The sequence below is a fragment of the Schistocerca gregaria genome, chromosome 2 (genome assembly GCF_023897955.1).
Source record: "Schistocerca gregaria isolate iqSchGreg1 chromosome 2, iqSchGreg1.2, whole genome shotgun sequence".
NCBI classification, from domain to species: Eukaryota; Metazoa; Arthropoda; class Insecta; order Orthoptera; family Acrididae; genus Schistocerca; species Schistocerca gregaria.
Genome location: NC_064921.1, coordinates 398903235 through 398922260, shown reverse-complemented (window position 1 = coordinate 398922260; position 19026 = coordinate 398903235). Strand labels below are relative to the sequence as shown.

Sequence of the window (19026 nt, the reverse complement as noted above, 5' to 3'; positions counted from 1 at the left end):
CATATTTAAAGTACCAGGGAAGCAGGTTGCTAGCCTTACTTGCCCCAGATCCCATTGAGTTTTAACGCTAATGGTTGAGGACTAACTGGTGGATTTGGTAGTCTTTGCCGTCTGAGCACAAAGGTGACCACGACTCAGAATATGTAAGAGACGCCCAGCCTTATTCCAACATAACTGGTATACCGACTGTCAGGACCACTTACTTGGCCACTCATAGGTTGCCCGTGGTTCATGAACTAGGACATGACAACAGGAACCCACACCATCAACTTTTCTAAGGAAAATAAATTATTATGGAAAATTCATATTCAAGTAGGCCTATATTTGTCATCCTCTCAAGAGGACGTTGTTATAAGGAGAAAGAAAACTGGCATTCTACGGATCAGAATGTGGAATGTCAGATCCCTTAATAGGGCAGGTAGGTTAGAAAATTTAAAAAAGGAAAATGGATAGATTAAAGTTAGATATAGTGGGAATTAGTGAAGTTTGGTGGAAGGAGGAACAAGACTTTTGGTCAGGTGAATACAAGGTTATAAATACAAAATCAAATAGGGGTAATGCAGGAGTAGGTTTAATAATGAATAAAAAAACAATAGTGCGGGTAAGCTACTACAAACAGCATAGTGAACGCTTTATTGTGCCCAAGATACATACGAAGCCCACACCTACTACAGTAGTACAAGTTTATATGCCAACTACCTCTGCAGATGGTGAAGAAATTGATGAAATGTATGATGAGATAAAATAAATTAGTCAGGTAGTGAAGGGAGACGAAAATTTAATAGCCATAGGTGACTGGAATTCGAGTGTAGGAAAAGGGAGAGAAGGAAACAAGTAGGTGAATATGGACTGGGGCTAAGAAATGAGAGAGGAAGCCGCCTGGTAGAATTTTGCACAGAGCACAACTTAATCATACTAACACTTGGTTCAAGAATCATGAAAGAAGGTTGTATACATGGAAGAGCCCTGGAGATACTCGCAGGTTTCAGATAGATTATATAATGGTAAGACAGAGATTTAGGAACCATATTTTAAATTGTAAGACATTTCCAGGGGCAGATGTGGACTCTGACCACAATCTATTGATTATGATCTATAGATTAAAACTGAAGAAACTGCAAAAAGGTGAGAATTTAAGGAGATGGGACCTGGATAAACTGAAAGAACCAGAGGTTCTACAGGGTTTCAGGGAGAGTATAAGGGAACAATTGACAGGAATGGAGGAAAGAAATACAGTGAAAGAAGAATGTGTAGCTTTCAGGAATGAAATAGTGAATACAGCAGAGGATCAAGTAGGTAAAAAGATTAGGGCTAGTAGAAATCCTTGGGTAACAGAAGAGATACTGAATTTAATTGATGAAAGGAGAAAATACAAAAAAGCAGTAAGTGAAGCAGGCAAAAAGGAATACAGACGTCTCAAAAATGAGATCAACAAGAAGTGCAAAATGGCTAAGCAGGGATGGCTAGAGGACAAAGGTAAGGATAGAGGCTTATTTCATGAGGGGTAAGATAGATACTGCATACAGGAAAATTAAAGAGACCTTTGGAGAAAAGAGAACCACTTGTATGAATATCAAGAGCTCAGATGGAAACCCAGTTCTAAGCAAAGAAGGGAAAGCAGAAAGGTGGAAGGAGTATATAGAAGGTCTATACAGGGGTGATGTTCTTGAGGACAATATTATGGAAATGGAAGAGGAGGTAGATGAAGATGAAATGGGATATATGATACTGCGTGAAGAGTTTGACAGAGCACTGTAAGGCCTAAGTCGAAACAAGGCCCCAGGAGTAGACAACATTCCATTAGAACTACTTACAGCCTTGGGAGAGCCAGTCCTGACAAAACTCTACCATCTCGTGGGCAAGATGTATGAGACAGGTGAAATTCCCTCACACTTCAAGAAGAATATAATAATTCCAATCCCAAAGAAAGCAGGTGTTGACAAATGTGAAAATTACCGAACTATCAGTTTAATAAGCCACAGCTGCAAAATACTAACGCAAATTCTTTACAGACGAATGGAAAAACTGGCGAAAGCTGACCTTGGGGAAGATCAGTTTGGATTCCGTAGAAATGTTGGAACACGTGAGACAATACTGACCCTACGACTTATCTTATAAGAAATATTAAGGAAAGGCAAACCTATGTTTCTAGCATTTGTAGACTTAGAGAAAGCTTTTGACAATGTTGACAGGAATACTCTCTTTCAAATTCTGAAGGTGGCAGGGGTAAAACACAGGGAGCGAAGGGCTATTTACAATTTGTACACAAACCAGATGGCAGTTATGAGAGTTGAGGGACATGAAAGGGAAGCAGTGGTTGGGAATGGAGTGAGACAGGGTTGTAGCCTCTCCCTGATGTTATTCAATCTGTATACTGAGCAAGCAGTAAAGGAAACAAAGGAAAAGTTCAGAGTAGGTATTAAAATCCATGGAGAAGAAATAAAAACTTTGAGGTTTGCCGATGACATTGTCAGAGACAGCAAGCGACTTGGAGGAACAGTTGAACGGAATGGACAATGTCTTGAAAGAAGGGTATAAGATGAACATCAACAAAAGCAAAACAAGGATAATGGAATGTAGTCAATTTAAGTCGGGTGATGCTGAGGGAATTAGATTAGGAAATGAGACACTTAAAGTAGTAAAGGAGTTTTGCTATTTGGGGAGCAAAATAACTGATGATGGCCGAAGTAGAGAGGATATAAAATGTAGACTGGAAATGGCAACGAAAGTGTTTCTGAAGAATTTGTATGGAGTGTAGCCATGTATTAAAGTGAAACATGGATGATAAATAGTTTTGACAAGAAGAGAATAGAAGCTTTCGAAATGTGGTGCTACAGAAGAATGCTGAAGATTAGATTGGTCGATCACATAACTAATGAGGAGGTATTGAATAGAATTGGAGAGAAGAGGAGTTTGTGGCACAACTTAACAAGAAGAAGGGACTGGTTGGTAGGACATGTTCTGAGGCATCAAGGGATCACCAATTTAGTATTGGAGGGCAGTGTGGAGGGTAAAAATCTCAGAGGGAGACCAAGAGATGAATACACTAAGCAGATTCAGAAGGATGTAGGTTGCAGTAGGTACTGGGAGATAAAGAAGGTTGCACAGGATAGAGTAGCATGGAGAGCTGCATTAAACCAGTCTCAGGACTGAAGACCACAACAACAACAACTAAATTTGTGTGTGGTCTGTCACCTGCCAGAGAACCTTTGCTACCTGAAAGAGTGCCTCAAACCTGCTCTTTCTTTATTGACGTTTATGCTCAAAATATGCAATATGTTGTCCTCCGACACATCACATTTTGGCATTGGTGTGATTCTAACTCACACAAACATCTACAAGACAGAACAGCCTTTAATGTTCCCATGCTAAAAATTTCGCATGTTGGAAAAACAACCTTAACCACAATTTACAGGGTGAAAAATTTCCATGTATTCCATATGGTATCAAGTTACAGTTAGTGACAGACCAAAGCTACTTATCTCTGTTTGATCCAAAGTGAAAATCCATGAGCAAACGACATGGAGGCTTCAAGGTGTGCCTTGTTTCTCAGAAATTATAATTGTAACATTCACTACAGGCCCACTTTGTAACATGTCAACACTGACATGTTATCCTGTCTCCCAACAGGGTCTGATGCAGGATTCAATAAAAAGGACGTTGTTTGCTTTTCCATCAATCAAAACATAAAGCATACACAAACAGAGTTTGCAATCACGGCTCATCATGACATGAGTGCAACACAGCAGAACCATTTCTTCACCATGTGTTGTTTCAAATTCAGCAGGTTTGGCTGGAGCAGAGTCAGAGGCTCTCACTCCACTTTCAGTATGCTTTCCTCCTTTTGACATCACCTTAATGCTGTTGATGGCATCCTGCTGTTAGCCACAGAGGACACACAGTGCAAAGTAGTCGAACTGCCCACACACAGACCCCGTATACTCCAGCTCTGACATCACGAGCACTGGGGAATGAGTCATATGAAGGCCATGACTAGGCATCACATTTGCTGAGTGGGAATAGATGGGTGGATAGAACGAATTGAGATCTTCTGCAATGTATGTGCACAAAATCAGTTTGGCCTGTGCAGCGTTTTTCACCATGGTCCAAGCCATAACATTTGTGGGAGCAGTTGATGCATGTGCATTTCATTGGATTATTCAAATGTGGCTTTTGGTAGTAGATGCCCTGTCTGAACAGTATGTGCCCTGTTCAGTATTTTCACAATAGAGAATGCACTGCATACAATAGTTTCTGATGATGGTCCTCAATTCCTGGCTCTGAGTTCCACTAGTTCAGCCTCCAAAATGGCATAGATAGTCTGACTACCAGTCCTTTTCACTTAGCATCAAATTTGGAAGTTGAGCAGCTGGTCAGGACCTTTAAAATTCATGTGCTAATGTCACACTCTGAGGAAGCCCTTACCCAATTACCAGCATCATATGAGTCCACCCCTATCAGTGGTCACTGCCAACTGAAATGCTGCACAGGTAATGACCATAAATTTCACACAGCCTGTTATGCCCAGAATCTTGGACATGGCACCATTAAACACACACTTATTACTACTCAGGCACCTATATCTAGGCTCACATCTGTGCACATAAGCTGGGGTAGATGCCCCACCCTGTTGTTTGCCACAGGGGACGTAAAATGTATGATCTCATGACTCATGCACCAATTCCCCTGCAATGTCATCAAAATCAGATTCTGCCACGACACCGGAAGAATGTCACACCCAAAGCTACAATGACTGCGCAAGCAAACATTCCCAGTTTTGTGCCAACGCCTAACAGTGTTCATTGGTCTCATCAGAGTGCTTCTCCCCTGCAAGCATTATTATTGCGCAAAACTCCAACGCGTAATGTGCTTCATCCCTGCCTAGTATTTCAGTAGTAGCAACGAATTCCTGACAAAGAGAGGAGCTGACCCCTCCACCCACACAGCTCTGAGCTCCTGTAGTCCTGATGGGCACCACTGGAATGGCACTCTTTCTCCAGTCCACCTCACTGATGCTTCCACTCTGTTGCCACTGTTGAACAAAGTGGATGTAATGGTCCCTGTGTCAGCTCCCACACTACCCTACCTGCATCTCCAGTTCCCCCTCTGTTATTGGTCCCATTACTCTTTGGGAAATTGCTGACATTTGGGCCAGTTAAAAGGGGAAGGAATATTGTATCACACTTGGGTCAGTTAAAAGGGGAAGGAATACTGTATACCCACAAAGTACCAATGAGGATATTCCACCAGCGGGCAATGATACAAATGTAGAATTGATTAATTGCCTGGAGAAAGACTGGAGCATAATCACTGCCCCATGCAGCAGCAGAGGCTGCTTGAAGGCACAGCTCAGATGGGTAAAGTTCTTTGGTTTTTGGCCACTTTAAACAAGTATGCATCATGGCAGGAAGTAGTCCATGTACTTGCATGAAGCACATATTCATCATCATTACAATATTGTGTTGACTGCTTCTCTTTGGACTTGTATTTCATTCTGGGTACAAATGTACTCATATATTGCATATGACAGACTTGGCATATGTTCTGGAAATTATCAGGTTGCACATTTCATGATGAAGTCATATATTACTGTCTTCCAGTTAGTACCATTTGTAAATGTGTTCCACATCAGTTTGAAATTTATTCTGAATGCTGAATAGTGGAACTTGCCTATCATAATTGTGAAGGACAAACTGTGTTTATATCCAGTGAGATAAAAATTTGTTATTGCAGCCAAGCATAATTACTATTATTCAGTAAAAGTTCAGTATTTTTACTTACAAAGAATAGACACAAAAGAGTCTTTAAGACAAAAATACACAAAGTAAGATAAAATAAGAACATAAAAGTATCATAACAGGCAATTATTTAACTTTTGGAGGCAAAGGCATCATTACAAAGAAAGGATAATACAACTGTCAAACAAATGCAAAAAAATTTGACAATTTTCATATATTTGTTAAAGATCATAGAACAGTGTCATACAGAGGCTGAAGTAGAAAGATCTAAGGAAGATTCTGTGATGTGCATGAAATATAAGAAGGGGAAGGAGGAACTGGAGTGACAGGGGAGCAGTTGTTGGAACTATCATATTTCACACACATACAACAGAAACAGGGAGGAACCGGATGCAAAAAAGTATACAGAGATTGGAACAAAGTGTTTATTAAGCATCAAAATCAGAAAAAAGTGTAAACAGAAAGATACACAGAGAGAACCCAATAGCCTTCTGTTACACATTCCATAAATTCTAAAATTAAGTTGCCCTTGAGTGCATGAAAAAGGAAGAGTATCTAACATCAAAATAACTGCTAAGTATTTTCTTCTCAAGTGTCATTTCACTTTTTTCTGTGTATGAAGAAAATTCCAAGTTGATAGGGCAGCAATTAATTAACTTATTGTTGACATTTTAGAGGATATTATGAAAATAGACAAAAATATATTACCGGTGGTGAAGTGTTGCTTTCATTATCCTCTGAGCTTTCACTAAGAGATGCTTCAAACCAGAGATTCAAAAGATTCTGCAGTGTTCCTACATGCTGATCCTTGTAGATTAATGCAATGAGCTGAACCATTGTCACACCCCAGTGTGCCTAAAACAAAGAGAAAAACACACACTTTAAATACACACAGGTAGATAGCATAAAAGTAGGATAAACATGGTTTATGGTTTGTTTTGAATACAAAACCACAGCCTGTGCAACACAATTATGAGCAATAATTTAATACAGTTTAACTAAATTAATTGGCCAAGAAGTTGTTTTCATATGCTGGAAACATCAGTAAAAGTAAATGAAAAAATGCAAATTTCAATTAATTTTGTACCTGTTTGTTATTCTAAGCAGTTGGCCTTCTACAACTGACAATATTTTAGTAACATTTTTCACAAAACATTACAATCCATGTCTCTTTGCAATAGTGTGGACACATTGCTAGAAAATTTTACAACATGTTATTCTTTATTTTAAATCCAGAAACTAGATTTCTATAAGTCTTACAAAATATGTTCACCCTTTTCACACAAACAGTTTTTTGGGTATGACAAAATAGTGGTTTTAGATATGGTTTGAACATTAGTATTCATTTATATTTCAAACTGAGTATTTTAGTAACTAAAAGAAATTAATTCCAATGTATAAAGCTTTTATTACTTTTCAACAAAGAACATTTTAAGATGGATACAGTAAAAAAATTAGAAAAAGGTAATGCCTCCTCGGCAGATGAATGCCGGGTGGTGTATATAACACATAGGTCTAGAACTTGTAATGACTGTAAGGATGCAAATGCATATGGTTCAAAATGGTTCAAATGGCTCTGAGCACTATGGGACTTAACATCTGAGGTCATCAGTCCCCTAGATCTTAGAACTACTTAAACCTAACTAACCTAAGGACATCACACACATCCACGTCCGAGGCAGGATTCGAACCTGCGACCATAGCGGTCACGTGGTTCCAGACTCAAGCACCTAGAATCGCTTGGCCACACCGGCCGGCAATGCATATGGTGATCAAAGGGAGTTGATGATATGCACTATTACTGCTGAACTAGGATTGTGGGATCGCGTGTGTGGGTGTGCATAGCATAAACTCATCAACTGGTTCTGTAACTTCATTTGTTTTATTTCCAGTAATTTGGTTATACAGTATTTTAGTCGTTTTTTAAGTTCTTCCACTTGCTGTGGATGTTTTCTATGCTAGACACAAAGACTATGATACCATCAGCAAATGATTCGAATATTTTTCATTAAGTCATGTGTTTTCTTTACTTATAATGATCCAAATACTTCCTGAAACAGTGGTTGAAAATTGGCTGCTGTTGACAACAGAGCAGGCAGGGACTCAGAGTCTGCAGAGCAGTGTGGCGTGTCATGGAGCTGCATCTGTGACAAAGTTCTGTGAACACGGGACTCTGTAACTAAGGAGATCTATACATAAAACAAAACCAAATTTGACTTGGAACCATACGGAGAGTGTATGCACGTTATTATCTGGTTGTATGAACTTAAGTCATTCAGAAGTTAAACTGATTGTAACTGGGAAAAAGAAACCCTGTTTGTGAACCTATTACCACTTATTACTCTACAATAGTAGTCATTTCACAAGAAAAGTCTGGTGGAAAGCAGGGTTCCTCCAAAAAAAATCAAGAAGACCACTTCAAAAAGGAGAGAGCCCACATGATACATGGTTTCCTGACCTTTTACATGCATATAAAAAAAGCCTAGAACACAGTGTCAAGCAAGGAGTTTCCATTTTACAAAAACTATTTTTGTCTGCTGTTTCAGGAAGTTTACAGTTCGTTATACATGAAGAAAACACAAATCCTAGTAGAACATACTGAATCATTTCTAATGGCATTCCACCCTTTGTGTCTAGTGAAGAAAACTTCCAAAACAAGTCAAAGAACTTAACAGAGAATGTTTGAAAGAAGGTTTGACAGATAACCACAATAAGACCAAAATAATCAATCTCCTGAAAAGAAAACAGTGAAATTATAGAACCAGTTAATGAGTTTTCATATTTAGTGCGCTTGACCATGACTGTATCAACGGCAAAAGAAATAAACAGAAAAGTAAACAGGACCAGGACCTGTAGTAATTTTTGTGAATTAAATAGACTCTTCAGGACAATACTTCTGACATGTTTGGAAAGAATGTATACAATCAGAGTATGTTGTCACTTTAATACACGACAGTGGGACATTAACTTCTGATGCAAAAACCACTCAAAAACTGAGAGTCACATGTTGTGAATAACTAGGGGAGACAGAGAAATAAAAAAATGTCGGCAAATGGATAGTATATGAATCAAGGAAATTCTTCGCTGTATTTCTTTGGATAAGAAAAGTTCAAGATGATCAACAATTAAAAAGAGAAACATGAATACATACAGCTGAAGATTGTAATGCATGGAAATGTCTAAAGAAGGCCTTTTCTACCAGCAGCTTATGATTATGACCATGTGCAACAGTTGACATGTACATCTACATTCTCCAAATCACTGTCAAGTGGATGGCAGATGGTACTTCTCATTTTACTATGGTACCCAGTCCATTTACATATACATTCATCAATCAGAACATTATAACCACTGACATATTATCAATATAAACCCTTCACTTGACCATGAATGACTGCTAGTCAGACACATGCATGATGCATGTAGTATTAGTGAGTGTATTGTCTGTGTGCAGAATGGGGAAGGTGCATGATCTAACTGAGTTTGACCAAGGGCAGATTGTGATGGCTCCAAGGCTTGGCATGACTTGTCGTGTGTTTGAGAAGTGCTGTAGTGAGTGTCTTCAACACATGGTGAAACAAAGATGAAACCATGTCCAGATGTCATGGGGTTGGGCAGGCACCCCTCATTGCAGATGTCAGACGTCATAGGCTGAACAGGCTGGTAAAACAGAACAGGTGGTGAACTGTGGTTGAACTAACATCAGGTTTTAATGCTGGGCAGAGTCCAAGTGTTTCTGAACACACAGTGTACCAAACACTCCCAACAATGGGCCTGCACAACCGACGACCCACACATGCGCAGTGTTAACACCACAACATTGGCCACATTGACTGAAATGGGCACATGACCATCAGCATTCAGCATCAGTACAGTGACAGAGCATTGCATGATCTGATGAATCCCAATACCTTCCCATTGTGCCAATGGGAAAGCACAAATTCAAAGTCGTGGAAGGGAACAGTCGCTTGATACCTGCACTGCAGGTCAAAGACAATCTGGCAGTGACTCAATTATGCTCTGGGGAACGTTCACACGGGCATCCATGGGTCCAATGGAGCTTGTGCAAGGCACGATGACAACCAAGGAGTATCGTACACTGGTTGCAGGCTGCATATACCCCTTCATGACAATCACATTTCCCTACGACAGGGGTGGAAATAGGTGCATGAGAAAACAGGTAGCAGGTGTGATCTAGCACTGTTTACATGCTCCCTTGTGCCAGATGAGACATGCTAGTACTACATGACCTAGCCACCTTGGTCCTCTGCACATCTGTGTGGGTTGATTTGCTAATACTGTCATCCCATAGTGCTGTTACAGCTGGCAGCCAAAAGACTGGATGCACTTACCTTCTCTATTCATGATGACAGGTTGCTTAGGTATGGTACTTTCCCTGACACCTCAGCAAAATGCAATTTACTAAGGAATATAAAAGAATATGGTGCTGCCTTTCCTCAACATGAAACTTTACCAAAAGCCTGATAGTAAACTTAACGACATCATGCACAGAAAATCCACCAGAACTGACAGGTACCTGCATGCCCCCTCCCATCATCGCCCAGCGCAGAAGAATGCACCCTGTATGTTTTAATCAAAAGATCACAGGATCGACAATGAAGGACATCTGATGGCAAAACTACAAAACCTCAGGTACATCTATAGAGACAATGGTAATGGAATGAAGCTAACAGATAAAACTATGTAGACAGAGGATGAGAGTAATAGGAAAGAGCAGAAGGGAGTACAAAACATTGTTCTATTACCATAAATACAAGGGTCACTGAGTGTGTGGGCTAAACTCTTCAAGAAGCACATGAGAAACCAATTTCATGAAGCACCGACAAAATAAAAGGTGTTCTTGGCTCAACAAAAGATGTAGTTGACAAGCTAAATACTGCAAGAGGTTACGAAATAGGCTATGAGTGTGGAGTAGTGTATGTAGGTGAGACAGGGTGACCAATTAGCAAACAAATATATAAATATGAAAGATACATTCATCTGAGACAGTGCATCAAGTCAGCAGTGATCGAACACCAGGATGAGTGCAGAAAACTGATAATATTTTGAGAAGCTTGCGTAGTGGTGAAACACTACATTACCTGGAGGAGGGAGGTTAGAGAGACAAAAGAAATAGAAGCAACCCACCAACATGAATAGAGAAGATCGGTACAGACATCTAGGATTTGGCTCCCAGCAGTGGCAGTGCTACATTGCAGTGTATCATACATTGTTATTGTAAATTTTACCATCCTGTAAATGAAAGACTTGGCAACAATAATATGTTTTGTAATACAAGAAATATTACTCAGTATATAAATGAACTTCACCAAAATAGCTGTAAGAGAACTACACACTTCTTGTTTTGCAGGGTTACTCCATGAACAGAATATTACCACCTATGTTAATGCAATGCGAACTCACTTTTATCTGAAAGCTCTGATGAGTAGGTATATGTATCATGAGAAGTCTCTTTTGTGTGATAAAGAATTGTTGGCAGCTGCCATTACTGAGTTTTTGATTTGCAAAAAATTAGATTAGCGGCAAACAAATTACAAAAAAAGATCGGATGGCATTGTTGGCCAAGAGGCCCCTTTCGGGGGACTTCGGCCACCATATTGCAAGTCCTTTTTAGTTCACGCCACTTGGGCGAGTTGTGAGTCAGTGATTATGAAAATGATAACGAAGGACACACAACACCCAGACCCCTGCCAGGAATCGATCCCAGGCCCCCTGTGTGCTCATGGTAACACTACAGCTACGCTAGGAAGGCGGACACTGTCAGCATAATTTCATATATGACAAAGTGACTCCTGTTTAAAGAACATACTTTGATTAATGTTTGAAAAGTACATTATCATTTTATTAGGTAAAACTACAGATTCATCATTACAATAGCATACTAAAATGCACACATTGTTCAGATCTATAGTTAATGGATGTAAAGTAAGAACCTGCATGCAAGGTTATGATTTCTTACAGGAAATAATATCAACTTTTCTGATGTTTTAATTGCTAAATAATTGGACGGCTATTATCCACTTTTCATCAAATATTCTCTAATTAAAAACATACAGATTCAATTCAGTCTAAGGAGATTGAATAACATTCATTGCTAGCTTCCATCTAACAAAGTTCACTTACAGCACGATCCCTGAGCATACTGCAAGATTCTGCAGAGAGCTGCATGGTGTATTCCAGAAAACTTAATGTGTTGTGAGATGAATTAGGATTCATTAACTAACTATACCAGTGTGCTTTAAATAATGTATAAATAATAATACCCAAGAATCTACAACTCAAACTGTAACTGAACGTAATTAAATCAATAAATCCAAAACAAAGAGAATAAATGAAATATGTTTTAATTTATGCATCATAAGTGTCATCAACAGTGACTGAACAAATTACAAATCTTTTAATTGTTAAACTGTATTGTAATATCTTGCATTGTATTCTAGTCAATGTGTTGTATTTTGTTTCACAGATAGATTAGGTGGAGTCTGGTATTTGCAGCAGAGCAGTCCAGTTCCATCACATCAGAATTTTGTATTGCTAGAGGACGGTACACAGGCAAGTACATATAAGAATCTTGTGTTCTCACTCACCTGTGCAACTTCGATCATTTTTATTCTCTTCACTAATAGAAAAAGATACATAATTTTTCCATATTTCGACTATTTTCTGTGCAGAGTCTTCAGGAGTTGTGATGGTACATAATTGGTGTTCATTCTTTCCCTGAAGTGCTTAGAATAAGCATGTGTTAGTGCTAGGAGAGAATTCAAATTAAGTATGATTATATGTTTCATTAGTGAATTAATCTGTGGTGTGGTAAAGACGTGCACAGTTCAAAAGGCAACAAGATCAGAAATTAAAAGTTCACCCTGTCAGGGAAGTTCAGGAAGTAGCAGAACCAGCTGCATCAACACCAAAACAGTTTGAAGAGCATCAAGCAAAGTTTTTGAGCAAATTCAATGGGTGGGTGCAGGCTAAGGAATAAAGAATTATTCACTGTGTTAATAAACGTTTTAAAGAGGTAGCAGAAAATATTTTGGTTGATAATTTACCCCAACCTAATCAAATTAAACTAGATCTGCAAGATGTGAAAGACAAATTGGGATCTTACAGTGGTGGACAAAGATGGTCCAGTCCACTGAAACATTTATGCAAGACTTCCAAGAGGACCAGAGGCAATAAAAGACTGTCCAATCAAATTGCACAAAAAGGAGAGACAACAGACCTCAAGCCTCAGATTTGAATATGGTAATGCGTGTCTGCATATCAGATGCATAATAAGAATTTATTTTCTCTGCACACTGTTCATTTGTCACTAAATCTTTATACTACAGTGCAAGAGAAAGTCTTACAACATAGACAGTTTCAGCCATTCTCACCAGATGTGGAAACTGTAGACCCTGTCAATTTCATATGAGGATTTAGAAGAGCATTACCAGGATCCTGATTGAAGCCCAAAATATTAACTATGTGTGAGGATATATCCAAGGAGATGGTGCATCATGGACTCGTGTAAAATATATGAACAGGCATTCCTAGCCAAATATTGGTCTCATGGAAGCTATAAATGCCTGAGGAAGGAAGTATTCAATCAGGAGCCCTTCTCTTTCAAAAACGATGGTGTGTAGCAATATTTTGAAAAATGTTTGAAAGAAGCAAGATACTGGTGTGAGTCTATTACTCAGAAGGATATACTTCACTGCAATCCTTAAGAAACTATTACACGCTTTAGAAGACAGTTTGGAAGAATTTATGTCTGTACTTGACTCCATCTCTTTAATACAGGAGGGCATAAAATTGTGAAAAGGATAAAGTAAGTTTTGTGTACACGGTGTTACTCCACATAATACTTGCACAAATAAGCAACAGGTGCAGAAACAACTGCTAGTTGGCTGATGCAACAATTACAGTAATGGACAACACACTAGGAGCATTCAGTAAGTAATGCTACACATTTTCCCTGAAAGCAGCTTGGTTTTATTCACAATTCCAATACACCACACAATTCCCCAACTCTTTTGGCTAAAAAACCCTATTTTTCAACATAATTTCTATTCAATATGATGGCCTTACACCAACTGACTGGGAGAGCCTCTATGTGCATATGGTACCCCTCAACTGGTCAACATCACAGCCAACATATTGCTGCAACAATAATATCTCCATCAACCACATACTGCTTCCTACAAAAGAGCATCTCTCATTGAGCCAAACTGATGGAAGTTGGAAAGTGTGAGATGTCTGCTGTAGAGCAAATGAGGAATAACAGTGACCTCCTCTTTGGTGCAGAGACTTGTTTGAGGTCTTGCAGTGTCGTGAAGAAAGAGAAGTTTGTTTTCATTTTGTGGTGACAGACACACTGAAGTTATTTCTTAAATTTCCTGAGAGTAGCGAAATACATTCCAAGTTAACCTTTGCACCATGAGGGAGGACATCAAACAGAACAAAACTTTCACAGTCCCAGAAACTGTCACCATGACTTACTGACTGAGGGTGGGATTATGAAGTTTTTCTTTGTAGGAGAGGCAGTGTGGCACCACCCCATGGATTGGCATTTTGTTTCCGGTTCAAAGTGATGAACCCACATTTCATCGCTTCTGATGATGTTCAAAAAAAAGCTGTCATGATCAGCCTCAAAAGGCGCAAGCAACTCTGTGCAGATGTTCCTTCCTTGCTCTTCATAGTCTTCCAGCAACTGCTGAGGAACCCAGTAGGCAAACACCTTTGAGTACCCCAACTGTTGGATGAGTATCTCAGCACTACCAACAGATGTCCAGCAGTGCAATGAGGTGTTTCACTGTGATCTGTCAATCACCTTGAGTGAGTGTCCTCCTGTTCCAACACTGCAGAAGTCACAGCTGTGCACAGCAGGCTGCACACAGGAGACTGTACAGGTTTGTGAGATTTTGTTGGAATAGTGACAGATGCCTCACCCAACGACTCATTGTGCCTTTGTTTACTGCCAGTTCCATTTGGACGTTTTGCAAGTGTCAATGAATACCTGTGATGCTCTCGTTTTCCACCAAAAGAACCACAGTGACATTACAGCCACCATTTTGAATGCTGCATATAGCTTCATCACCAATCAGAACTTCATGAAGCTATAAGGTCTGAATTGGGATTGTTCCATGATGTTCCACAACTAATTCCACATTTTTTCAACTGAAATTGGCCAATAGAAAAAAAAGTGTTGCATTACTTATTGAACGCTCCTCTTAATAACTAAAGACAAAATAGGAATGGTTGCAATCAGTGTCCTAAACAAGGTAGGCAGAAGATCTGAAAGGAGATACAATCCATGTTTTATACCAGTGCGATCAGTCAGCTTATCATAATCAGTAACATCAGCTGCTACCTACAAATAATAATTGCTGAAAACAATCACCAGTAACAATGGAAGTCAGAGCTGTTCATTCTAATAATTATTATCTGTTAAACTATACTCAACCGGATTGTGCCCAGAGATTGGTCATGGATTTCAATAGGGACTTTGAGCCTACCATTCAGTTCTTTTGATATAATGATGGAGAGAACATCTGGGAGGAACTCTGTGCAAATGTTAATGAATGTAAGAGAGAATATCCTTCAGCATTGATATCAGCCATTTAGGCAACAGTGGAGGATACACCAGTTACAGTTGCACTAGATACTAGAGCATTGGTGAATGTTATATCAGGCAGCTTCTTCCAGAAAATATCACAAAGGACCCAGTTACCCAGTTTTCTAGTCCACAATTGTTAAAATTATTGGAGCTATAGACATACAATCATAGCGTATAAGAATACAGACATATTGGAGAGTTGGAAAATGCAGCAATTAAATCTGCATACCTAGTGATAAATAAACTGGTAGTCAAATGTACTCTAGGCCTTGAGGGGATCTGCCAGAGGGTCGAACAGATTGACTTATCCATGAGGAAGGTTCTTTTTTGGACCAACAGAGCAGTGGCTCAAGTAGATTTGATACAGAAGAAGGGTAATCACAGTAAGTACTGCTGAGGGGTAAGGATAAAATCAATAGTGAAGCAGAGCCACTGAACTCACATTTTTCCAGTAAAGGTAAAGAATGTGCTCAGATTGTCAGACCAACTATAGCAAAAGTCAACTGAACCAGACCACTTTACACTTGAGGAAAGAAAACAATTGCCTGACCTCCTGAACCAATACTATAAAGTGTTTGAGGAAAACCAGGAATGATGAAAGGAGATACCTGTGATTTAGATGTTTTACCTCATCAAACATACTGCCACAACTTTTGTTGAATTCCTTGGAGATAATGTCAATCAGTGGATGAAGAGATACAGAGGATGCTAAAGTGAGATTTAACAAAACCATCAACCAGTCCATAATGCAGTCCACTCCTAGTTGTACCCACATCAAGAGCTTAAAAAGTTCTATGCTTGAAGGAAGAGAAGAAGTGACATGCCTGATCCTAAAGCATACATATGACTGTCATATGTAATTATAAATATATTGTCTAAAAACAAAGATAATATAACTTACCAAACAAAAGTGTTGTTATGTTGATAGAGACACACACACACAAAATTCAAGCTTTTGCAACCCACGGTTGCTTCATCAGGAAAGAGGGAAGGAGAGGGAAAGACGAAAGGATGTGGGTTTTAAGGGAGAGGGTAAGGAGTCATTCCAATCCTGGGAGCGGATAGACTTACCTTGGGGGGAAAAAAGGACAGGTATACACTCGCACACACACACATATCCATCTGCACATATACAGACACAAGCAGACATTTTGTGTATAAATATATTGTGTTAGTTATAATGCGACAAGTTTTCTTTAAATTTTCAGCAGTTATTGTATGTGTAATATACAAATACATGCAAATCGAGACATACAGGGTGATTCAAAAAGAATACCACAACTTTAGGAATTTAAAACTCTGCAACGACAAAAGGCAGAGCTAAGCACTATCTGTCGGCGAATTAAGGGAGCTATTAAGTTTCATTTAGTTGTACATTTGTTCGCTTGAGGCGCTACTGACTATGCGTCAGCGTCAGTTGATGCTAAGATAGCGACCGCTCAACAGAAAGTTTTTTGTGTTATTGAGTACGGCAGAAGTGAATCGACGACAGTTGTTCAGCGTGCGTTTCGAACGAAGTATGGTGTTAAACCTCCTGATAGGTGGTGTATTAAACGTTGGTATAAACAGTTTACAGAGAATGGGTGTTTGTGCAAAGGGAAAAGTTCCGGACGGCCGAGAACGAGTGATGAAAATGTAGCACTCATCCAGCAAGCATTTGTTCGCAGCCCAGGAAAATCGACTCGCAGAGCTAGCAGAAAGCTGCAAATTCCACAATCAACTGTATGGAGAGTCCTACGAAAAAGGTTAGTTATGAAACCTTATCGTCTGAAATTGGTTCAAGCACTGTCTGCAGCTGATAAGATTAAAAGAATCGATTTCTGTGATATTATCCTTGCTCAAATGGAAACAGATGAATCTTTCATTTCAAAGATTGTGTTTAGTGATGAAGCAACTTTCCACACTAACGGGAAAGTCAACCGTCACAGTGTCTGTATATGGGGCACTGAGATTCCGTGGGAAACAACTCAGTATGAACGTGACTCGCCTAAGGTGAACGTTTTCTGTGCCATTTCAGCCAATAAAATTTTTGGTCCCTTTTTCTTCGAAGGTGCTACTGTAACTGGACTACAGTATCTGGAGATGTTAGAGAATTGGCTGTTCCCTCAGCTCGAACAAGAAGCACAACAAATCATATTTCAGCAGGATGGAGCGCCACCACATTGGCACTTATCTGTCCGTAACTACCTGAACGTCAACTATCCGAGGCGATGGATCGGCCGCCAGGCAGCCCGTGACAGAGCACTTCATCACTGGTCTCCAAGAAGCCCTGATCTTACCCCCTACGATTTTTTCTTATGGGGGTATGTTAAGGATATGGTGTTTCGGCCACCTCTCCCAGCCACCATTGATGATTTGAAACGAGAAATAACAGCAGCTATCCAATCTGTTATGCCTGTAATGCTACAGAGAGTGTGGAACGAGTTGGAGTATCGGGTTGATATTGCTCGAGTGTCTGGAGGGGGCCATATTGAACATCTCTGAACTTGTTTTTGAGTGAAAAAAAACCTTTTTATATACTCTTTGTAATGATGTATAACAGAAGGTTATATCATGTTTTTTTTATTAAATAGACATTTTTAAAAGTGTGGTATTCTTTTTTAATCACCCTGTATTATTAGTGCGTATATCTGAATGTGGATTAATGACATTTCTTCCTGGCAGCATATCATTCATTCATTGATTCAAATGTTGTAATATGTTGTAAATAATAATGATTTTCTGATTTTTCATTACTTATCAGTAAAAGCTGTTAATAATAATGATATAACAGTATTAAAGTTACTCAGTTTAATTTAGTCAAATGGTTTGATAGTTTTAAGAAGTTTTGTTGAAGAGAGCCTTCTGCAATTCAATTAATGTAATAAATCCCAATTGAAAATGAGCCACCATGGATACTATTCCTACACTGATTAGGATTCCCATGTATTCCATAGCTGAGGACCTTTAAATTCATGTACATGATTTGTAATAAGATGGGGTGAGTCCTGAGGTCATTGTGATGTTTTATGCTCTCGAAATGTCCCATCCTACAACGGAGGTATTTCACTGGGCTTCAGATTATTGGTGCTGGTGTGGTATCAATGATCTAACTAATTGCTGTACTGAATTCGATCAACTTCGGGGGCAGTAATCATATAAATTCTTTTGTAATAAAAGATCCATGAAACTTTCTATTATCAAAGTCTATTGGAAAAAATGACTAGTAATGAACTTCATATGAAGTGTTGTAAGGTATTGTGTGGAAGAGTAGAGAACTCATGAACACACACATCTGCAGGTTCATGTGTGAATTAATGTAGTGGCTATGCACAAACTGTGAAAATTTGCTGTTAAACTGTGGAATGTCACTTGATCTTTGGACAATGCATTAAATATTATTGTCACCAAGATGTCCACAAGTGCATGTAACACTGTGATGAATATGGGATACCTGAAGTGTACCAAGATCAACCAGTGATTGTTGATATGGTCCTCCACAGTACGCAAGTGACTGATGACTGGATGTCAGTAGTCATAACTCTCAATTCAGGCTCAGCTACTCTGTTAAAATAACTCTTCGAAATTCCAAAATTCAGCACAGATCAGAAATGAATAAACTGTTTCTATTAACCTCACTGTTTTACACTAAAATCAAATAATGGAAACTCTAGGATGGGATAAGAAACTGCC

General features: G+C 39.1%; 1 protein-coding gene across 4 annotated transcripts in view; it reads right to left on the bottom strand.

The window, feature by feature from the left end:
- LOC126322318 (protein timeless) overlaps positions 1 to 19026 on the bottom strand; it is a 383108-nt gene that overhangs the window by 148187 nt on the left and 215895 nt on the right. For all 4 annotated transcript variants that reach the window (XM_049994282.1, XM_049994284.1, XM_049994280.1 and 1 more), the window contains one exon: positions 6447 to 6593. In XM_049994282.1, the coding sequence (XP_049850239.1) occupies positions 6447 to 6593 (147 nt within the window). The remainder of the gene's footprint in view (positions 1 to 6446; positions 6594 to 19026) is intronic.